Source organism: Palaemon carinicauda, chromosome 37 (genome assembly GCF_036898095.1).
Source record: "Palaemon carinicauda isolate YSFRI2023 chromosome 37, ASM3689809v2, whole genome shotgun sequence".
Classification (NCBI taxonomy): domain Eukaryota; kingdom Metazoa; phylum Arthropoda; class Malacostraca; order Decapoda; family Palaemonidae; genus Palaemon; species Palaemon carinicauda.
In genome coordinates, this window is record NC_090761.1 from 29,332,667 (window position 1) to 29,357,570 (window position 24,904).

General features: G+C 39.5%; 1 protein-coding gene across 2 annotated transcripts in view; it reads right to left on the reverse strand.

The window, feature by feature from the left end:
- Positions 1-24,904, reverse strand: part of Pif1 (Pif1 DNA helicase) — a 94,564-nt gene that overhangs the window by 31,482 nt on the left and 38,178 nt on the right. For both annotated transcript variants that reach the window (XM_068360956.1, XM_068360955.1), the window contains exons 2-6: positions 23,641-23,787; positions 18,665-18,950; positions 15,522-15,626; positions 4,676-4,790; positions 1,061-1,195 (exon numbers count right to left, since the gene is read on the reverse strand). In XM_068360956.1, the coding sequence (XP_068217057.1) occupies positions 1,061-1,195; positions 4,676-4,790; positions 15,522-15,626; positions 18,665-18,950; positions 23,641-23,786 (787 nt within the window). In that variant the 5' untranslated portion in view covers position 23,787. The remainder of the gene's footprint in view (positions 1-1,060; positions 1,196-4,675; positions 4,791-15,521; positions 15,627-18,664; positions 18,951-23,640; positions 23,788-24,904) is intronic.

The following is a 24,904-nucleotide window of genomic DNA, read 5'->3' on the forward strand; positions in this document are numbered from 1 at the left end:
AGTACCTGGCCACAGGTGGCGCTGGTAAGTACACCCCCTTCTAGTATTGTGATAGCTGGCGTATCCCTCCATAGAATTCTGTCGGGCAACGGAGTTGACAGCTACATGATTATCGGGTAAGTTTAATATTGAAAAATCCTAAACTTTATGGTTGTTAAATTTTGTATGCTTATATGTACATTACCAACACACACAAAAGTAATGTACTGTAGATGAATTATTTTTTGGGAAAAATACAATAGGCCATTAACACTTAACCCTTTTACCCCCAAAGGACGTACTGGTACGTTTCACAAAAGCCATCCCTTTACCCCCATGGACGTACCGGTACGTCCTTGCAAAAAAATGCTATAAAAATTAGTTTTTCATATTTTTTGATAATTTTTTGAGAAAATTCAGGCATTTTCCAAGAGAATGAGACCAACCTGACCTCTCTATGACAAAAATTAAGGCTGTTAGAGCAATTTAAATAAAATATACTGCAAAATGTGCTTGGAAAAAAATAACCCCCTGGGGGTTAAGGGTGGGAAATTTCCAAATACCCCGGGGGTAAAAGGGTTAATCATGCATTAGGGCCACAGTCTGCCTCTGTCTAAAAGTCAGTCCCATACTATATCTGTTCTGGTACCTACAGTATACAAGTACTGTACATACTGTACGGTACAATATGTATTTGCACAAAACATATTTCATCTAAATATACAGGTACCTGTATAGTATATAATGCATTTGTACTGCTTAACATACATAAGGTAGAGTGCATAAATTTGTACAGGACATGTTATAGAAAATACAGGGATTCCTGTAGGAAACACATTGATGCCACTGAGACTATACCCTTTAATGTATTATAGTATATAGAGTAGATGTATGACATGAAGTTCTATACATATAAGGGTTTTAACAACCATAGAGTTTAGGATGTTATTATTCTAGGAATCCCCTATCAGCGAAGGGGATGGGGTCTTTGGATGTAATACCTGTGGACGAGGAGAGCCAACTGTACTTCTAGCAAATGTTTAATCCTTACGACAAATACTATAAGATAAAACTTACGTACCAGCAAATGCATGAAGTGTTGTCCCACCTATTTGGCAAGCAGCAACTCCAGTGCTAGCAGTGACAAAAGTTACATCAGGAGCGAGCGCTCCAACTATTCTCTTCAACAAAAAACTTTTACCAGTTCCCGCACTTCCTGAAATGCATAAATGTCTCAAAATCACTTAACTAATACCAGTTATAAAGCAACTCAACTAGACCTCTGAGTTACAATTCTTGACTCTAAAAGGCTAGCCTGAAGTCTTTGTTATACAAAATCGAGTTTGCCAAATTGAAAATGTAGAACTTTTACAGATTTGTGCTGTAAGCTATATATTAATTTGTTGCTGAAATATGGTCATTCAATCGAAATATATTTCCTACTTAAATGACACCCTGTAATCTCCAGAGATAAGTAGTGAATCCTTACAAGTATTCATCAAATGTCTTATGGATGTCCCAAACCATTTCTATACTGTATCTTTATTTGTTCAGTGGCTACCTTCATCTTGGTAATAGTAGAAGACACTCTCAAGCTATGGTAAGCAGCTATTCTAGGAGAAGGACACTCCAAAATCAAGCTATTGTTCTTTAGTCTTTGGAAGTACCATAGCCTCTGTACCATGGTTTTCCACGGACTTAGGATAGAGTTCTTTTACTTCAGGGTACACTCAGACACGCTATTCCATCTTATCTACCTCTTGTTTTTTTTTTAGTTTTTATAGTTTATATATGAAAGATCTATTTTATTGTTACTGTTTTTAGAGTATTTTATTTCAATTGTTCATTATTTATCTTGCAGTTTATTTATTTCCATGTTTCCTTTCATCACTGGGCTATTTTTGCCTGTTGGAGCCCTTGGGCTTATAGTGTTCTGTTTTTCCAGCTAGGATTGTAGCTTAGCTAGTATTATTATCAATAATAATAAACCACAAATCTACTTTTAATGAATGAGCAAGAAAATTTGAAGGATATGTTAATTTTCATAAAATAAAATTAATAATAAGGATGAAATTTCACAAGTTTTTAAAGCAGAAAACTCCTTGATTTAGAAATAAATCTAATTACTTGATCAGTCTGATCCCTTCAAAACTCAATAAAATAATAAAGATACTACTTTTACTTTGATGGCTGCTTTTCTGGTCCCATAGAGCAGGAGAACACCACTCTCTACAGGACCTCCACTGTCAGTTTACCTTGTTCGTTCAAAGTATTTAACATTTCACATTGCGTATTGTTCATTTACTATTAAATCGTCACTGTTGTACGACTGTTTAAATAGGAAAGAAGTCTTCCGTTTCCTCTTGAAAGCCTCAATGTCTTTAATCAATCGAATGTTTCAGGGGAGCTTATTATATATTGTTGGGGCTGCATATATAAAGGCTCTGGAGCCTAAAGTAGACATATATTTAGGCTCCAACAGTTTGAAGCCATCTGTAACTATTCTTCGTGTTGACACGATTTGTTGGCTGCGCAATATGTAGCAATTCTCCTAAGTATTTTGGACGACCAGATCTGATAACTTGGTGGGTTATTGTATATATTTTAAATTCAATTCTTGCTTTAATCGGCAGCCAGTGTAAATCGATTAGTATAGGGGTGATCCTTTCTCTAGGTGGGACACCTTTTACCAGTCTTATTCCTCTGTTTATTATGTTTTGTAATTTCCTAAGTTGCACTTTCAGTAAATTGTACTGGATAGAGTTGCAGTAGTCAATTCAGGCAATAACACAGTTTATCACAAGTTCCTTTACAGAATTTTTGCAATATTTCTTAGATGATAACCAGCAGTTTTTATTACATTATCTATTTGGGCATTTAGAGACAGGTTACAGTCTAGAAATACACCTAGATCTCGAACTTTACTAGATATCAGTATCAAGTCATTATTTATGTTCATATGAATATCACCTAAGTTTCTCATGCTGTTCCTCTTGCCTATCACAACGAATTCAGTTTTGTTCTCATTTAATTTCAGTTGTTTAAATTTTATCCATTCTCTAACACTGTCAAGGATACTGTTTAGAGTATCAGTAGTGTCATCTATATCATTTATAGAGAAGTAAAATTGTGTGTCATCCGCAAATAGTTTGAACTTCATGCCATGCCTTTGTAGTATTTTCGATAGACCAATAGTATAGATGCAGAATAAGATTGGGCCAAGTACACTTCCCTGGGGTACCCCTCTGTTTAGTACAGTAGTTAATTGGGTTATAAGTAAAATTTCTAATTAGATCAGAAGCATATTGCTACACACAACCAAGTATATACATCCTGCTGTCATTTCATAAACAACAGATATCTACATAATCAAACTTTCATGTGAAGTACGGTACTTGAATATTGTTTAGCATTTAAATGAAATGTAAATATATAAATATATATATATATATATATATATATATATATATATATATATATATATATATATATATATATAGTAGTCTACATAAGGAAAATTGAAAGTTGTGTATATGTAGAAATGCTCAACAGTTTCGTCCGCCAATGGACCTCTTCTTGGAGCGTTTATTATACAAAAAAATAAACGCTCCAAGAAGAGGTCCATTGGCGGACGAAACTGTTGAGCATTTCTACATATACACAACTTTCAATTTTCCTTATGTAGACTACTATATATTGACTTATCTTCGTGCTGAGGAAGATTACATCTGTAATATATATATATATATATATATATATATATATATATGTATATAGAATTTATATAAATATATATATAAATATAAAATTTATATAAATGTGTGTGTATATATATATATATATATATATATATATATATATATATATATATATATATATATATATATATATATATGAGAGAGAGAGAGAGAGAGAGAGAGAGAGAGAGAGAGAGAGAGAGAGAGAGAGAGAGAGAGAGAGAGAGAGTGTGTGTGTGTGTGTGTGTGTGTGTGTGTGTGTGTGTGTGTGTGTACTTTCACCTGCTATGTTAGGTTTTTTTTATTGTCAAACCTGCCATACATGGCAGCAGTTTTTAGTTGTCAAGATCAGGTGACAATTCTGTAGCCTTTTATTTTTCAACTTTTACAAGGAAGAGATTTTGAGATGCAGAAAATATAACGCTACCAAAAATTCTACTTAGCTAAAATTTCCATTGAATACAATACTGTATACTATACACAGAGATTAGAAGGAAACGGCGAGATTCCATTACATTACATTTGAAAACCTTTTTGACAATATTACTTCCCCAAAGTTGGAGAACATTTGCAAATGACTAACAAAGGTATTAAGATTTTCTCAAGATGTACTTCTGTACCTTTTAATTGTATTCAATATGCATTAATCTACAACTAATAATGAATCCTTTTTTTCATATTTTTTAAACTACACTTTGATGTATACAAAAGGATGTAAACTTAAATAGAATTTTGAGGAAAATTATCAAGAATTTTCTAATATCTGCTTTTCATGGTCATACTATCAATCATGGTCATATTATCAAAATCATTAAAATCAACCCAAGCTCTCTACAAAAAACAATGACTAAAAAATTTATACCATATAACAAAACATAAGCTCCAATATATATTAAACTGTGGCCAAGCAGCTTAAGTCATAAAAATGAGTAAAACTTAGCTAAGTAATATCATATTACCTGTAAAAAATACATTATGTCCTTTATGCACAGCCTCGAGAACTTTCTTCTGATCTGCACTTAAGACTATAGGATTTAAAAACCGAGGTACCTTAGAAGTTGGAGTCGAGCCACCCTGAAATTAGAGCGTATATGAATTATATGAGAAACCATAAAAATTTTGTTAATTGATTTGTATTTCTCCTTATTACAAAACTGACTTCTTTAATAGGAGTATGACTTAAGAATAGTTGGAACGGCTGTTGAACTTTTAACGAGGGAGTTATACACCAGTACAACAAACACCATAAGGAATGCCCTTATGGTCTGCACCCAAGGGTTGCCGGTCATTATCTCAGTCAGACCACCAAATGCTGCTCCAGCTAAGACATCCACAACAGACACCTGAATGTAGGACAACATTCTGGAATGTTTGTGAGTCCCTCCATCTGATTTGCCGGGCAACCATATAGAACGGCATGTCCACAGACCAATTGACATACTGCATGCCAACTGCCAATTGGGATCAACAAGTGACCGCTTTATGTACAACAACTATGTCGGTACTGTAACGAGATGCACTGGTGGGATATCTATCAGAGAACCAAACAGATAAAAAGTGGTAAGCTTAGTCATAGTTGGTGTTTCTTCTTTGGCAAGCTTATTATTAAAGCCAGACAATTCCTCGCTGTTTTCTGATGAGATAGACTTTGCTCACTCAGTGACCTTTTCCTCAGCATATTTGAGACTATCAGCCCTCGAATATACATCCGTGGTGTTTCTTCTCTGGCAAGCTTATTATTGAAGCCAGACAATTCCTTGCTGTTTTCTGATGAGATAGAATTCACCCACTCAAGTGTCCTTTTCCTCAGCATCTTTGAGACTATCAGCCCTCGAACATACATCCTTGCAAGGGATTCACAATGTTATTGTAACAAAAAGCAAGTTAACATTTTTAGGCCCAGTGTAATGTGAGGCTGAATAGATCGATGGGTCCTGTGAGTGTGATGCTGTTATCGTCAGACTTGGGATCACAAGGTTCATAATGAGACTAAAGGGATGTTGTTGGAACTCATGAGCCATAAAATGGGTGTTTCATTGCCCATTAGGTGTGGAAATCAGCCAAAGATTGGCCCCATGCAACGAACCAAACCCATAGCTTGATATAGTTCACTGCTGCATTTGCCTAAAAATTTTACGGTTGATTTACAGAGCGTAAAACCTCATCATTAGATTATATGAACCCATATTCATGAAGGAGCTTGATTAACTGTGAACTACCATGTTGGTAGTGCAACTTGACTGTCAGTCCAAGCGTATAGACTGGTTTCTTGTCCCAGTAGTATGATTTTGTACAACTTGCATTAGACTGACAAACTTCTGGGTTACAGCTCCATTAGAAACCAATCCTGATATGACTGTCAGTAACGTGGCACTGGTCTGTTAAAATGTGTTACTCAGTGTGAAATTCTCAAGATCATAGTTTAAATGGTTTTACTTAATGGCCTGTGACTGTCGTCACACCTTTCTTCCTACGGCACCTTCAGATTCATCATCAACTCACTCGAGAGAGAGAGAGAGAGAGAGAGAGAGAGAGAGAGAGAGAGAGAGAGAGAGAGAGAGAGAGGTCTCTCACTTGATCACACGAACCCATCTCTCAGGATGTATTGTATCTTTAGGGGCCCAGACCTCCACAAATCAGGCAATGTTTATTGATCTGAAGTGATGGAAGCTGTGATCATCTTATTCTGATTGTCTGGATTCTTCACTGTTTGGAAACTTTTTTTCCTTTTCTTTGCCACATATTTAGCCCCATTCTGCCTGGCCGTCTTGGAACAGTAACATGTTTTGTGACAATCCACAGATGCTGTAATTTCCTGTGAATCAAAGAGTGCCTATAGATATAAACATGGCCATCACCTCTCACTCTACTTTTCTTGAATCTGTGTTTATGCCAGTCCCTCTGAATGTTTGATAGAGTCCAATTTCATGGCATGAAAGTAAAAGACAGCTTTTGCTTGCTATTTTCATGCAACTCATCCTGATACCACATGGAGGACAGCTCCTGACTGTACTCAAAGGAGGGATGGCAGGATTCTCCTACTCCACGATGAAGACAAAATCCAAAGCTGTGTTGCGCAAAAGTCACCAAAATTAATGAAAATCCACACCGAAGATAATAGCAAGAACATTAACTATGACAATTTGTTGTTAAACAAGCTAACACATACTAAAGAATAAAAGCTCAATCTCTGGGAAAAAGTATTGGAAATTTAAAAGAGCAATCGTGATGTTAACAGCACGAGTGCTTACTCACAATAATTATTTTAAAGGGGTTAACAAGCTGGTTCAGCCAGCAGTATTGCTAACTTAGAAAAAAAATAGCTAGAAAGAAAAATTAAAAAGCAAGGGCTTGGTATCCATGAAAAGCAGGTGTGCATGCTAATTAAGGTTAAATGGTGCAATCAGTGTAAAGGGATTTTGACGAAGGAAAAATCTATTTCTGGGGAGAGACCTGTGGCGCCCGGTGAAAAGAGTCCTTCTTATATACCTTTTCTGATAAAACCTTCCAATTATACCAGAGAAAGATAAAAGCATGGAATGCTGAGGTTACAACCCTCGCGCGAGCACCTTTAGGGTGTCGTGTATAAAGCAAAGGCGCGTGAAATCCACTATTCACAGGTTGTCTTCCATTTAGTTAATTCCTTCGTCAAAGGGATGGGCCGATACAAAGGCCCTTGCCAACCACCAGCGCCACACCACCCACGCCACGACGCGAGCGCCATCTGAACAACATCCTTCTGTATTGGCCATGATGGCTTGGAAAGGAAAGGGTGGGATTGTGTAAAATAAAGGGGAAGGGTTTCACCGGGCGCCACAGGTCTCTCCCCAGAAATAGATTTTTCCTTCGTCAAAATCCCTTTTCTGGGTCGATCTGTGGCGCCGGGTGAAAATGTACCAGAGAATGCCTTCCAAGCCCAACAATAACTAATTTAAAGAGGGGAGAGAAACAACACCATGTAAAGAAAATCATAAATAATTAAGGTAAACAAACATGATAACAGGGAAGCCTCCGAGTATCAGAGGAAACATGTTACAAAACTGACATGGCTAAGAATATCCCAACCCTGTAACAACGGTAATCAATAATAGTTACAAACATAACCTAATATGTAATAAACTTAGGGCTAACGAACCACCAAGGAAGCGGCGTCGTGGTACGAGTGGCGGGTAGGAGGGAGAAGAAAAGAGATGGATGAAAGGAAGAACAAAAGATCACTGGGGAGAGATACGGCTCCCAGCTGCAACTGTTGGGTATTTAAGAGCCTGTAAGTTCATTAGATAGTGGCGTTTGAAGACCATAGGAGATTCCCAACCCGTGAACTTTATAAGGTCATCAAAGTCCATCTTCTGGGGGAAATGATCCCGGATTGGCTTGTCAAACGAAGTATAGGATCTATAGCCTAATACCACGTATGGGAATGGTACCTCCTTGTTCCCTGATAAACAAGGGGCCAGACGATCGGGTAGCAGTCGTGGCTAAAAAGGCCCTGAGAGTGGTGACCGGACATAGAAAAGTATCTTGGAGAAGAGGAATAACTTTCCAAGGGGACCACCTATTTTGGGGGTTAACGGCCGAATCATATTGGCGAATTGTCAAGTCCCTTTTGACTGATTCGAGTAAGAAATCGTTTTCCGGTTCAATGTTCGAGTCTCTACGAGCTGCCAACTTCCTGTAGTCCACAAAGTTAGGGTTTTGGACATCCTTGAGGAATCTGACACAGTGAGTTTGGAATACTCGGGTCAGTTTGAGGAACGGAATCCGGATGGGACGGAGTTTCCACTCGAGGAGGAGAGGAAACCAACTGTTCTTGGGCAGTGAGGTGGTACTAAAACCACTGCGCCCCGGAAGGAGCGCAGTCGGTGTTAAAGTTTTTAGAAGATTCACTGGGAGAGATAGGGAAATCTTCCTCTAATGATTCCAATCCCGGGGTAATGCGTCCATGGCATGAGCCCGAGGGTCCAGGATTGGGGTCACATAACAAGGAAGTTTGTGATTGATCTGAGATGTGAATAGATCTACCTGGATGCCTGGAACGAACCTGAGTATCCACCGGAGTGAAATTCTGACTCCAGGGAACTCGTCCTGGATAGTGAGCCCGTTCTCACATCCTGGCCTCCCGCTAGGTGAGGTGCTGACAGGAACCAGTTCTTTTCTGTTGCCCAGGCGAAGAAAGTGACCAGGATCTGATTCAGGTTGGGTGACTTGGATCCTCCCCTGTTTCCGTAGTGTACCTCGGCTGTGCTGTCTGACACTACTCTGATGTGGGTCGACCTCGGAGGAGTCTCTCTCTTCAGGGTCAAGAACACTGCCATGGCTTCGAGAACATTGATATGGGACTGTTTCATGGCTAGTGACCAAGAACCTGAAACATCTGATGTTCGGAGAAATCCCCCCATCCACTTAGAGACACAGCTGAATGGAATGTCACTTGTGGAGGTGGGAATTGTAGAGGAACCGCTTTGGAGAGGTTCTTCGGTTCGGACCATGGGCGTAGTCTCATTTTCCCGACAGAGGGGATCTTCGAGACCTTGTCTTCTTATAGGTACTGTAGCTCTCTTTCTCCAAAATCGATTGATGTCTTGAGTTTGGCTTTTATTAGGAGATCTGTTACTAAAGTGAATTGGGAAAGGCCGAGGATACTTTCTAGGCTCTTTGGACACCTGTTTGTGCTTGAGAGATTCTTGATCTTGGAACCTATTCCTCTTACTTTTGGAAGGGAGAGACAACGTGTGCTTCGAAAGGTCCCACTGAATGGCTAACCATTCTAAGTGGCCTGATGGTCGCAGGCGAGACTTATGGAGATTGACCCGAAATCACAGGTTGTCGAGCGATCGAAGAAATTCCTTCGTAGCTCTGTTACCTTCTATGGCCGGCCGGGCCCAAATGAGCCAACCGGCCAGATAAGCAATGATCAGTATCTCTTGGTTCCCGAGTTGTTCTAACACTGCCTCTCCCAGTTTCGTGAATATCCTGGGATCAATGTTGAGGCCGAAGGGTATGTCTTGAACACAAAGGCTTTCCTGCTTAGGTGGAAACCCAGATAAGAAGAGAAGTTTCGAGCTATAGGCGCAAGCTAATAGCGGTCGGTAAGATCGACAGAGGTGGTGACGGTCCCACGGGGAAGTAAGGTCCATACCTAAGAGATAGTCGTTTGATTGCTTTTTCTTGAGTAACCCTGTGGTGTACTCTTTCAGGACGGGAGTGTATTTCTGGGAGAAGGTCACTGGCGGAGGAGGAGGACCTTGAGGCCATTTTCATCTCAAACCGTTAGAGACTATGCTATGATCCCACAGACCGAGTCCAATGGTCACGAAAGTGGTAAAGTCTTCCCTCTACCAAGACCACCGCGTTGTGAGGGAGTGAATCTAGGTCCTTCCCTTCTCCGAGCCCCCTTTTTCCTAGGTCCGCCTTGATGTCGGGACTGTCTTCTACTCCTGTAGCTTCCTCTCTGGTGTCCATGAAAGGAGCCTGAGGGTTCGGATCTAGGGCTGCATGCAGGCAAAACATCCCAACGGAGTTGGACTGTGTACCTGGGGAATCAGTGAGGTAGACCACCTGATGATGGGGGGTCAGATACAAAATCGTCGAACCAGAGGAAGGCTGTGATGACGAGTGGGAAACCGACTATCAATTCCTGTCTGATAGAGGTCTCAGACAGAACGTACTTCCCACAACTGACCCGATCAGACCAACAAACGTGTAGGTCGAACTGGAAGGGCAGAGCCTGGAATTATCGTACCCCCCAGACTGACAACATCCTGGTCCAGACAGATCGGGCCTGCCCTTTAGGAAATAATACCGTTACCTTCGGTACCTTGTCTAAGCTAACCAAGGCAATCTCTTTCAATCGAACGAATCCGTTGAATGGGAATTCTAGTACCTGGGAGTAAAATCTAGGTCCCCCAGAGGGAGGACGTCTATGCCCTCCAGATTTATGGTACCACCTATATCCGAGTTCCTGAACGGCACTGACTCACCACCCTACCTTAGAGCTCATCATAGCCCCTTGGATTTCCTTAGAATGTGTTGCTTTTAGCCGTCACAGTCTATGCAGGGTAACATGAACATTAGGATCCTTTAATGGTCCTAGGTCGGTGACGTAGGTAATTGCAAAGCTGAAGGCTCAAAACTCATCCCCACATACCTGCCCGTCCATGGGGTCGTTGTCCAACCTTAGAGAGGACACTCCGAGGAGATAGGGACCTCTAGATGGAGCATTCCTTCCCAACTTCGATACCCAAGGGTGGAGAGCCTCTCTTTGCAGGCCAGAGAGAATCATCATCATCCTGATGGGAACCATGCAGGCGAACCTTCTGTAACACAAAGGGGACATGAGTCTGGATGTTCCTTGAACTTTGGTTAGCGATCCTATTCACAGGCTGGGATCAGCTGTATACTCTTAAAAAGCCATTTTAAAGACAAGTTATTTAATGTATTATCTTCTGGGGTATAGTGCGACACTTGTATTCATGAAATGTGACACTGTTGGCGCATTCGCCACTGGGTGGAAATTTATTTCTATATGAACACTATGTTGTATGGATATTTATCCATATCTAGACATAGTTAGAATTGACTATGCATAAATATAGGCATAATTAATGTATTTCTATTTGAACACTATGTTGTATGGATATTTAGCCATATTTAGACAGTTAGGATTGAATATGCATATATATAGGCATAATTAATTTAATTCTATTTGAACACGATGTTGTATGGATATTTATCCATATTTATACATAGTTAGAATTAAATACATGCATAAATATAGGCATAATTAATTTAATTCTATTTGAACACGATGTTGTATGGATATTTATCCATATTTATACATAGTTAGAATTAAATACATGCATAAATATAGGCATAATTAATTTAATTCTATTTGAACACGATGTTGTATGGATATTTATCCATATTTATACATAGTTAGAATTAAATACATGCATAAATATAGGCATAATTAATTTAATTCTATTTGAACACGATGTTGTATGGATATTTAACCATATTTATACAGTTAGAATTAAATACATGCATAAATATAGGCATAGTTACGTTCATAAATAATAATTTTTTTTTTTTTTTTTTTTTTTTTTTTTTTTTTTTTTTTTTTTTTTTTTTTTTTACAGGTAAAACAAAAGATTGGCCACCCGTGGTCTGAGTGATCTCCGACTGTACCGGATCTCCGGTAACCATCCCCGGTACAAACAAAGGTCCGTCATAGTGACAACGTGAACCAGAGGCAATCTAATATTAACCTCAATGCTGATCGCCTGTACGATATCCGGTTAAGCCGGAGATTCGATGAAAAAGAAACCGTAATAATGAAACTGTGAAATCCTCATCGGTATCACATTGTTAACTCCGGTTCTGGACGTCTGCTTGATCTCTGTTTGTATGGGAGATCCGGTAGCAAAGGCTAGTCCCCGTGAGATCGTGACCGTCACCGGTACGATAACATTAACCTCAATGAATGTTTGAGTTATCTCCAGCGTAGCCGGAGATTCGATGAAAAAAGGGGCCGGAAAGGTGTAATTGAGATCAAACATGACAAAGGTTCGTGTGCAAAAAGGTCTCAGCCGGAGTCTGAGTGCCGGATTTCACCGTTGCACTCCAAATATCTGACTAGTTCTCACCCAATGAGTATCCATTATAGCGGCGTATAACTCAAGGCGGAGCTAAACATAACTCAAGGCGGAGCTAAACATAACTCAAGGCGGAGCTAAGGGTGTCGGTATAAATCGAACCCAATTAATGACTCATACACCAACGTTCCTACTAAGTGTGTTAGCTATATTAACAGTAACCACATCAATAAAACGTGTATAACATTAAACGTACTATCATCAACTCTGATAATAAGAGGAGGCCTGAATAACTCGTGAACGTATAAAAACGGAGAACGGGAAAATCACCTCCCTTACTCGAGCTAATAAACGAGCACCCTATGTTCTCACTCTCAAGGTTACATAATAAAAGCTAACATCACACAATAATATAAGGAAAGTAAAATAAAACTGATTGTTTTTATTTTATTTTTATTTTTCCTTTTTCTTTTTAATTTTTAGTCATTGTAATAACCAAAAACGAAGAATAACGACAACTTAACCAATAAATAAGGATATAGTCTAAATCGAGCCTTCCTGGGGCGAGTACAAACTAACAGACTAAATCGCAAACGTTTAAATCGCTATTCGGCCAAAACCATTGTTGGCACTATAATATCCAAATGTTTGTATATTTGTAATTTACCTAATGTCTGATAATGACATAAGGATAAATAACTTAAAGCAATCTGCCGACCTGCGAGGGTCGGGGAAGCAGTGACATGCCCTTAAAATAAATATAAACACCAGCCTTAGCTAAAGGCAAGGCAAATATAAGTGTTAAGTGTATGGGCGACCTCCGGTGAAGCCGGAGCGTAATGAGATGTCCTGAATAATGCCGTCTTAGCCAAAGGCAAGGCAAATATAAGTGTGAAGTGTATGGGCGACCTCCGGTGACGCCGGAGGATAATGAGATACTCTGAATAATTCAATTGTGGCTAATAATTCAATTGTGAAGATATAAAAGCCAAGCCGCAGCTAAGGGCTAAGGCTTAGATCATAGCAAAGCGTATTTACAAACTCCGGTGAGGCCGGAGGGAGAAGAAAGGTCCTGAATAATTATTGTGAATAAAAACACAATTGTAATAACAATGGCTATTGTGGATATGGCCGTGGCCTGAGACCGCAGTAAGGGCCACCGGAGGGTCGTATCTAAACAATATGAAGCCTGTCCCATGTAGTAAACAATATATAAATATAACAATAGAACGAAAGTCATTGAGAATCCCTCAAGCCGGAGTAGAACTCAAGGCGGAGTGGAAAAAGTTCATAAACTACTCCCGAGCCGTAACGGGGAGAGGACGAACACGGACCAAAATAACGCTAACAATTGAAAAGTCACGAAAAAATAAATAACTCGTAAGTTATCATCCACCCCGAGGGGGAGAGGTGAGGGAGGGAGAACCCGTTGAACGCACAAAACGGAAAACGGGAAATCCGCTCAACCACCAGAGCAAAGAAAGAAAACGAGATAAAGGGGAAACTCGTGACTGCGAACAGAAAACGGGGACCCCAATCTCTCGCTCTCTTGGACACAAAAACAGGACTAAAAATCACAAAACACTATTATAAACGTATAAAATAAAAATGTACATCCATATAATACTACGATCGAAGAATAGCATCCGTTAAAACTTAAAATAAATAGCACTGTTCCTTTAACCGAGTCGAGTGACGAACGCCTCGGGCGGTTACTAAACAAAAACAAAGCTAAATCGCTATCTCGATCGTAGGCTGGACTTACTTGCAAAAAGTACCATGAGCATAAAATAAAAATAAAAATAATAACGGTTCTAAAGGCATAAGGCCAGGGACTTGACCAAGAACCTAAGTGACAGAGTACTAAACGGGCAGATAAAGATGAATTCCCAAACAAGTGAACAAACAATGGCCGCCATGAACGGCCAGACGGGAATAATAAAACAGACTATACTGGATATAAAACACAAGCCCGGTACAATAAAATACTGTCAAAACAAACTATGGTACTTAACATTGGAATGTGTGAAGATGGAGCTTCGGACATGACAAAATAAATCCACGATAGATAAAAAAGACCGAGAGCACAACGAAAACATTCAACACTTTGAATTCCAAAAAGAAGGATGATGTTCAGATGGCGCTCGCGTCGTGGCGTGGGTGGTGTGGCGCTGGTGGTTGGCAAGGGCCTTTGTATCGGCCCATCCCTTTGACGAAGGAATTAACTAAATGGAAGACAACCTGTGAATAGTGGATTTCACGCGCCTTTGCTTTATACACGACACCCTAAAGGTGCTCGCGCGAGGGTTGTAACCTCAGCATTCCATGCTTTTATCTTTCTCTGGTATAATTGGAAGGTTTTATCAGAAAAGGTATATAAGAAGGACTCTTTTCACCCGGCGCCACAGATCGACCCAGAAAATGGGTTTAACACACTGTTGAAGAAGCAAATAATGTTGCAATTCAGAATTTAAAATGATAAATGTAGCAATGACCTGTGTTGTTCTCCTCAGTGCACACCCCCTGTTAGAGTAGACAAGTTAATGGTAAAAGAAAAAATATAATTCAATATAATAACCAGTCAATTTATCAGATGCATCTAGGTCTGATTTTCTAACAAGTAACTAGAGGGGCACTCAGTAGAGAGCAGACCTCCGCCACGGCAGCTTATTTCTCGACCTTGACCTTTGGCCTAGGAAATTTCAAAATTGAATCGCTTCCATGTCTCAACAATTAATACCTGAAAGTTTCACAACTCTGAGTAAAATTGTAGCCAGGAAGTTGTTCATACACAAACAGACAAACAACAGCAGAAACATTACCTCCACCCAACTTCGTTGGCAGAGGTAATAAGATCTGTATTGCTACCTACACTGGAATACTTCTCAGACAACTCACAGCTAACAGTAATTTGGTATCAACACTTCTTAGACTAAACTCAACAATAAAGTATCAAGTTAAAATTAAGTTAAAAAGGCAGCATAAGAAGAAATCCCCATAAGTTCACTTTGGAGACATAATGAAGTCCAAAAGGGTGACAATGTCCCTAGGGGTATGGGGAAGTACCAAGGGGTAACATAAAGTCCTTAAGGGTGTGGGAAAGTCCCTAGGAGTATGGGGAATCCCCAGGGGTAAGGTAAAGTCCCTAAAGGAATTGGAAAGTCCCTTGCATTGAGTACAATGCCCATTGTTACTTTATAAAAATTCTCACCTTATCGCTTTTACGACGTTTACTTGACAACGGAGATGCATTTGTAGTATTCTGATCCTTTTCTTTTAAAGGCCTCTTCCCGGACTGTCTCAGACTTTCATACTCCTGCAAAGTTAATTATAATAGTAGTAAAATATTTGTTATTTCTAAATTACAAATACAAAATAAAAAAAGTTCATTGTACAGTAATTTGTATTTTTCCAGGCTATACAAACCTTAGTCCTTTTAGAGTTGAAGTTTTGTCCTACAGAAGGTATTGTAATTAGGTAACAAAAGTTAGTGAGGGGAATCAACCATTTGCCAAATTAAGTCAACACACTTTTGACCAGTCTCAGAATTAAGAGGAGTGTTTTCATAGAAAAATACAAATTACTTAACTAATATTTTTTTCTAGCTTCTATTTCATTGCATTTTCTTTCATAAAACCATTAGCTAATCTCTTTGCTTTTATTCTGCCTTAGTTTTCAGTTCACATTCTCCTCATCAAAAATATAATTTCTCTTCTTGTTTTGTTAGTTGTTTTTACAGTTTATATAGGAAATATTTACTTTAATGTTGTTACTGTTCTTAGAATATTTTATTTTTCCTTGTTTCCTTTCCTCACTGGGCTATTTTCCCTGTTGGAGCCCCTGGGCTTATTGCATCCTGCTTTTCCAGCTAGGTTTGTAGCTTAAAAAGTAATAATAATAGCAATAATTGGATATTTTAGTCGACCTTCTATCAGAAATTTTTTTCCCACACAAATACAAACACCTCTTTTTAAAAAGGACATACACCTTGGTGGAGGCAATCCCTAAGATCTGTATGGAAGGTGTTTTTCCTCAGTTCTCCCTGATTCTAATCAAAACAAGGGATTGATTCCAATAACATCCAAAATAGCCACCCAGGTCAGTAATTAGCTTATAGGATAATGCACTTCATACTATGTCAGGAGCAAAAGATTGTTCCCTAGGTTAAGGAGGCCGAGTTGCAAGTATCCAATTAGGGTAATAAAGTTGATAAATTTAAAAAAAGACACTATTCTCCCCTTGCTACAGGAGGATGAGGGAGGGGTTGCTGGTTAACACACATGGTCTGTAAGAAAGGCTGCTGAGTCTTAAGTTTCTCAGTATCTGATGTCTGATCCAGAACAAAACAGTCACTGCTGATGCACCACCAATGAGTAAGAAGAATGAATAACTGTTAATCATTTGGCATGTTAAGTTTAATGGTCACTGATAGGGAATGCAGTACCATACTATAAGAAATAAAAACCTTGTAAATAAAATAATAAATGAATAAAAGACAAATATATATTAAATATTCTTAAAAAAATGTAAGACGGCCAGATTCCTAAATAAACTTGAAAAAGTCACAGGCATCATAAAAAAAAAAATCTCTAAGAATCATAGTGAGCATAGACTTGAATTCCCCACCAGAAACTTCAGAGAGGAATCTATTCCCGAGATCACCAATCAACAAATATTCAACAGTTAGAGCAGGGGTGTTAAACTCATGGCCCACAGGATGAGTCTTAAGTTTTATTTACTATAGCTGCTACAACTGAGGAAAATGTAACTAAAATATTAAGATGAACCCAAGCAATGTATTTTTAGTAAACCAAGATGACTAGAAATAAGTTGTAATCTTGTCTTGTCAATGAGTAATTTTCAAATTTCTGATGGCCCTCGAAACCACCACTAAGTGCATAATCAGCCCTCAAAAGGATTCTAATTTGACATGCCCGAGTTAGATGGATCGCACAACCCTCACAGAATGGTTGGCATCTGCCTTTTATTGAGTTTGACCTATGGAGTCGACAGAGAGCAACATGTGATCTTCCTCATGTTGTGATTCAAAGAATTTCAATATTATTACTAGATACCACCAAGTGATCTTGGAGTAAATATCTCCTTGGAAATAATTTGCCTCCAGCTTACTTTGCTAATCCATCTGCTTCTTCATGATTTTGAATCCAGAAAATCTTATGCTTCTATCCCTCTACTACTAAAATTGAAAGCCAATCTAAAACTATCTAAAATTAAAGAGTTGGATGAAATAAACTGTTAATGCCTTTAAGATTTTGCAACACTTAAAAATAAAAATTCTAAAACTTTCCCAAAGGAATGAAACTTTTTAGCAGTAAGTGTTAAGAAAGTCAGGGGTGTCATGTCAGATACTCATCTCCAGTTCTGAAGTTGAAATTATCCCTCCTTTTGATACCATGAGTCAGTGGAGAGGAGGGTGGGCATGTATATGGAAATCTGGCGAGTACAGTAGAGAAATAAGGAATTTTATCATCAAAATTCTGTTTACTTTTACGAATCTCCCATGATGTTTATATTCCTGACTCCCACACTCTGATGGAGGTGGAATACAATTGAGGGAAAGAGTGGGATAAATTTTATTGCAAGTGCTGTAGTAAATTATTTGCCTCTAATAAAATACTAGACTTCAGATTGTCTACTAAAGAAATTTACAATATTGGAATGTAGATTGCCACTAAAGTTACTTTTAATCTATCTTATATTTCTGACTGATTCTAAACTGAATACTAAATACAAACCCATATATCCATAGATAGGAAAGTAATAAATTAACTAAACTCTACGACCCCTGCCACCACTATGAGCCAAGAGCCAAGCGGTCTTTATTAGCAAGCCATGGTTCTCTACGATATTGCTTGGAGAAAATGAACTTGGTATGCCATTGAGCTGTTGCTAAAACTTTTTCTATAGAAAACTTTCTACAAAGGTTAAGGGAAGTAGCTACACTTAAAATGTTAGTACCTTCACTTTTAAGCATTTTATCATTTTTTATATGCAGTAATCCCTTGAGCTTCTGCGACCAAATCTTTAACTGGGAATGATATGGCATCTTTGGTCAAAGGGAAATTAGGGACACTAACCTCTTTTACCTTTCGTTTTGTTCACATATAAATTTTTTCTTTTAAAGTAATTTGTATTTTCTAAACTCTGCTGGAGAAGAAGCAATATGAACATCAGGGAAGATTCATAAGAATAATAGGCCCTGTAAAGAGTAAAGTTTTTAAGAAAAAATTACTAGTTTAAAAAAAAATGAGAGATTTATCTTCAATTTTGATTTTCTAAATACAGTACTACTGTATCAAACACAACAGAAGACCTTAAATAACACTACCATACCTTGAAGGTTAGAGGGCTAATTTCATCAAATGTATTTGGAGCTGTAGAGAGCAGTCGCTGCCTTGCAGTAATGGCTTTCCCCTCAGGTATCGCTTGTTTACTGGCCAAGGTTCTCATAAATACCAATAACTGGTTTGGTGGTGCATTGGATAGCATCAAATTAATCTTAACATCTTTAAGAAATATTGTTGCCTTGCCTTCCTTCATGAAACGTTTATGCAGCTGCACCTCTTTTATGGCAAACTTCAGTGTCTCTTTTGGGCCCTCTAATCTGAGAATGATATCCCTGTTGGCATGAACAAAGAGAATTAATTCAAATAAAGCTTTATAAAAACTGGATATGTAAAAAGACTTCAATAATGAACACAAAATTTTCTATAAATGACTTTAAAATCACAAATTTTAAGTAATTTGTATTTTTCCTAACAGTACTCACCTCGAACTACTTTCTTAGCAGTATCTGGGATCTCCTCCCATCCGACCAGAATTTTGTGTAGTTTACCCTACTCCCGATTTCTATGCGGGGTAATCTCTGGCGGTTTTTTCAATATAAAACCCATCACTCACAATGCCATAAAATGTTTCCCAAATAATGCTACTTCTCTGACATGTAAACAGCATGGACTCGACTGACAACACAGCTCATTCTTAGCATCACACAATCCTTTGACACTAGGAATGTGGGGCAGGGAGGAGAATAATTAAAGTCTGTGTTACGAGGTTCACTTAAAGAAAAATCATAATAAAAATTATTTCAATACGTAAACAATGTTCACGTGTCTGTGCAATCAAGTGAAGCTTGACAACAAAATATAGATGAACCAGTTACCCTGGATTTCCAGTTAGCTAACTGCTGGTGTCTATAGATTGTGGGAAAGGTTGGAAGGTGTATACAGGCTAATTGGGTATGCACTAATATTTCTTCATGAAGATATACTTCACTTCAACTAATCTTTCCAATATCACATGCCTAATCTCACATTGATTAAATGGAGGGATAGTGGTAACCCTGGAGGGCTAGTGAAAGCCACCTCAATGGAATCAGAATTTTGAATATAATAATAATACACTGAATTTTTAACTGTAAGGCCCCTTACACACTATGATTCATGATACATGCACTGTTGAATGGATGTGTTGAAAAATGACTTTTTCAACACGAAGTTGCACCACCAACGTATAGATGGGCCGGCCCAATTTCACATGTCTGCTCAGTGTTACATCATCGTTCAAAGTGGGAGGACGTCCTCTCAGATCCAGTGCAAATGGCTATATATTGGCATGCATCCTCTCTCAATAAAAGCTGAACTGCAACTGGGCGAGTGAAAACAAGTGAGCAGTGTTGCAGTACAGTTTGGCTGCTAGTAATTTTTTTAACAGCACTACTGCATCACAAGAGAGATACATAATGCACAGTGTATTCGGGGCTTAAATATAACAAATTCAGCAGTAATTTGTGTTTTTCCTAGAATACAAAACTGAAGCTATTTATAGGGGTATTACTTTTGGCATAACTGAAAGACGAGCCATGATAATTTCTAGTGAGGGATAACTACTCCATCCGCTAGTTAGAGAGTGGGGGTGGGGTAGACTGGCTACCCCGCTCACTCACATCTCTCGGCTGAGTAACCACTTTGCTTTATGGCAGGACTTCTCGGGGGACAGGGTGGCGGGCCGATTTGTATAAACAGCTTCAGGTTTGTATACTAGGTAAAACACAAATTATTTCCAAATATGACAATTTGTCCTAAATTGTATTTTTCCTAGCTATAAAAACCCGTAATCATTTAATATAGGAATTTGCTTCAGCTCAGCTGAAACAACCAAAGAGAAAGAAAACCAGGCAGTTGTGCTGATTGGTTGGCTGGCGGTATGGGGCGGAGCTTAGCTCCGTCAACCCCCCACCCTCAGCCCACTTTCCTCATTCAACACTTTAGGCTCAATGTGGAACATGAGAGGGGAGGTAGAGGCGGGCATTTATATTAAATGATTACGGGTTTGTATAGCTAGGAAAAATACAATTTAAGACAAATTTGTCATTTGTTCCGATGCGATATACAAACCTCGTAATCATTTAATATAGGAAGACTCACTGGTTGGTGGAAGGTCTGCCTTTGCAGCTTGTGGACAGCTAACTGCCCGGATATAGACCTGGTCTCGAATGAGAGCAGAGGACTAAATCCACCCACCCCTGTCTCTTGACCCGACATGATGATGGTGGGGTCTGAGAGACTGCGAGCCGCCGCGCGATGTGTCAGAGCATCACGCGACCAGAGCGCGTGAATGTAAGAGACACTCGATCCTGGGGTCACAGTGACTGGATGAACCTCCAAAACCAAATGGCAAAGGGTTTATACATGCACCGTCTTCCCTGCCTAGCAGAAGACGGGGGAGAATATTTGTAAGCAAACTCTAACAATCTTACCTGGGAAGACTTGTCTTGATGTATGGAACTCCAAGGGAGGAGACAGAGAGAAAGGTGGATCACATGCGAACTGCTTTTACACTGCCAAACATACCATAAAATCAAGATAAGAGCCTTCCCTGTCCCGGAGGAACTGGAGAGGTCAGACAGTATCTTGAGCCGCTACCACAGGGCCAAGAACAAAGGTGTCCAAGGACTTGTGCGTAAATCCCCTCAATTAAAGGCCGTAAAGGTGGTCTGGCATTTCCTAATGCCAGCCTTTAGCACTTGGCCCACTGCAAGATTTCTCTTGAAAGCGAGTGTGGGGGGCAATGCCCCTGATCTCATGAGCTTTAACCCTCGCTGGTGCTTGGACTCTTGAAGAAGTCTCATACGCCTTGCAGATGGTTTCACGGATCCAGAAGGATATCGTGTTCCTCGACACCTCCCTCTTGGCTCTGGCGGTGTTAACGAAGAGTCGTTGACATTCAGGCCTGAGATGCCGAGTTCGCTTAAGATAGCGCCGGAGACACCTGACGGGACAGAGAAGCCTCTCACCTGAACCACCACTCGCCGCATTTGGTAAGGAAGGAATAGTGAAGGCTTCAAACCTGGGATCGTGGATCGTTGGGTTCTGCGTCTTGGCCACAAACTCAGGCACAAAACTCAAGATTTCCTTCCAACCCGCTGCGTGAGTGACATTACAAGGGAGGCCGTATAACTCCCCGACTCTCTTCGCCGATGCTAAGGCTAGCAGAAAAACAGTCTTAAGGGTCAAGTGCCTGTCTGAGGAACGGCTCAAGGGTTCGTACGTCATTTCAGCTCCGCCGAAACTATAACCCTTAATAAATAGCGTGGTTTGTTTTCTTTGCTTCACTTTCTTTCTCTTCATCACGATCACTAGAGCGCTTGAACTCTCCAGCGCGTTACCCCCAGAGCACGCCGCCTTCAAGTCACAATGGATAGCGCTGGCCTTCTCGCGAATGATCATTTCAGCGATCGTATCGCCAACAATCTCTTTGTCCCTTATCAATATTAACAAACGACATTCCATCTCTTCCAGGGTAAAGCTGCGACGTTTTGAAATGATGGTGATCCCCTTCGATGGTTTGACTGCTTGATGATCGTCGAGATCGTAGACATATTCCAGCCATATTGTTTAGCCAGATCACTAACACGCACACCGCGCTCATGTTTTTCTACAATTTCTTGCTTCAATTCTAATGAAAGCATTGCCTTCTTCCTTTTCTCACCACTACTAATACCTGTACTGAAACTAAGCTTATTAGGACCCGTTTAAACGTAAAATAAAAAATGAAACGTGAAAAAAGAAAGATAATAAGCACTGTTGATAGCAGACCGAACAGAGGACAACCACAAGATGCGCACGAGAACAGAGAACTGACCGACGTGACGCTTACTGGCGTCCCTTCAACGTGCTGCCATCTACCGGCATAAACAAGAAACTACGACCAACGCTTCGAGAAAATTCTACGCGTATGGTCTACGTCAGATGTTGGAGCATGACATCGGGTGTCGAGACGAGAATTCGATCGAATTTTACGTCAGATGTTAGAGCAATTGTATGTAAAGGCAATCGTATGTAGAGGTTCCACTGTAGTAAGCTACTATTGAACATTCATCTCATAAACAAAGATCAAGCAAGTGCTTTAATTAAATTCCATTGCTTGCTTTACAAAATATGACCAAATTATTATATTCATATAAATCAATGTTATCTACAGTATATAAAATAACAAATGACATGTGTATAGAATATATATGAAGGATATAGACTGTAAATAAATTATCTATCAATACATCACAATAATGTATACAGTTCAATAGTAGCTCTGAGCATATTCTGAATGTACCAAGAAGATCTTGAAGAGAGGACTTCATCTGCAATAGGTTTCAATTTCAGAAACAATAGCCTTTGACACTAAAATCAGTCTCTGTGATGCATGTTAGTGAGCACAGTATCAGGCAGCGCACGTGACTTAAGATCTTGTCGCCAATCTCAAGTACGTGAGGGAAAGTGTATGTGCTTGTAAGTGATCTTGGGTGGTCAGCTGTTCCATATATTCAGGTTGTCATCGTGACCATACAGCCATACACAGTAAGGGGATGACTGTGAGCAGACATGGACCCCTACCCTCCTGAAAGTCGCAAGAATGATGGCACAAACAAGACAAACATTTGTTTTACTCAGAAACAACTGCATACCATTTTAATTCATTTCATCCAGGTTTACCAAACGCAACTGCATTTCCGCACACTTATTCACTTGCTCTAGAAAAAGAAAGAAAAAAATCTGAACAGTTAAAATTTGAGGGGCTGCAAGAATTCGTTCGAACTGCTTGCAGTCAAAGTCTAATGTGTTTACCTTACTGACTGAGAAGTGGGAGGGAATTCCCTGCCGCCTCCCGGTAGTTATAATTATAACTACCTCGTTAGATTCTAACCGGTGTTCCAGGTTTGCTAAAGTCACATGCCCTCAAATACTAAAGGTTTATATTCATGTAGGAAGTTAGGAACAAAACACAAATTCACATTTACATTAGATACGTACCGAAACTCATTGCGCCCTAAGATAAGCTTCGCATGTTTATAAGAAACAGATTTTCTAACTGTTCCTGCTGGTGCGATGTGTTCCACAATAACAGTGCATCCCAGAATAGGTGCCCGTAAAGCTGGCTCTTTAACAGGAGTGTTCATACTGAAAGAATACATATTAACAAAATTCATAAACAAAAACTACAAAAGGTTTATAGAATTAAAGTAGAACCTCTGAGGTCAAACATTTCTCACTTCAAGCAGATCAAACTTCAAACAATCTTATGATAATGAACAAAAACAATTTTAATAAAATACATTATGACAAATTAGAAATAATTTGTATTTTTCCTAACTATATAAACCCTTAGTTCTTTACATAGGAGTATTATTTTGGCGCTACCTGAAAACCAGCTGTTAAAGCTTTTGCGAGGTGTTACTACCCTTTGCTAGTTAGCAGAGGGGACTAATAGGGGTAAGCCATAACCCTGCTCACACCAGCACTAGTAAACAACTGTCACTTTGCAATTACAGCAGACTTCTGGGGGAAGGTGATGGCAGGACCAGTATGTGCAAAAAGCTTCAGGTTTTGTATAATTAGGAAAAATACAACTCATTCCAAATTTATCATTTGTTCCGGCACTATAAGCAAACCTTACTCTCTTTACATAAGAGACTCACCCAATGGTGGATGAAAGTCCTAAACCCAACTGGCTGGAGACTGTCCCAGGGTGACACTGTGCTACGCACTAGTTGTTTAGAGGGCACCCTGATACCTTGTGATCTTTGTATGATGACAATTTGGGCAATTGGCACTAGCGTAGAATTTAGCGATGTGACTTGCCCAGGTATGCATAAATTTGGAGCTAAGCTCCCCACTTTACCTAAACATTACCCAACTGAACCTCTCTTGGAGAATGGCGACATAACAAATATATCAACATACTGTACATAGGATGCACAAAGGGCATGGTACCCACCTGCTGTCAGAGGAGGTCAGCTTCCAGAGTTCCTTGAATGCTGAACCCCAAGAAAGGGAAGGATGAAAAGGAAGTGGCCAGTCTCTTACTCGTGGGTAACATCTACTCTCAACTAACTGCTACATGTCTAACAAGGGAGCTGAGGTGTTACTGACCATGTTTTGTATAGCCACCACAGGACCAAAGGTAAATGTATCCAGGTTCCAGTGGGTTACGTCTTGTAGGTAGTGGGTGGTGGCCACCGTTTCCATCTCCACATGCCAGCTTGTAACACCTGCGTCACAGAGAAATTCTTTTGAA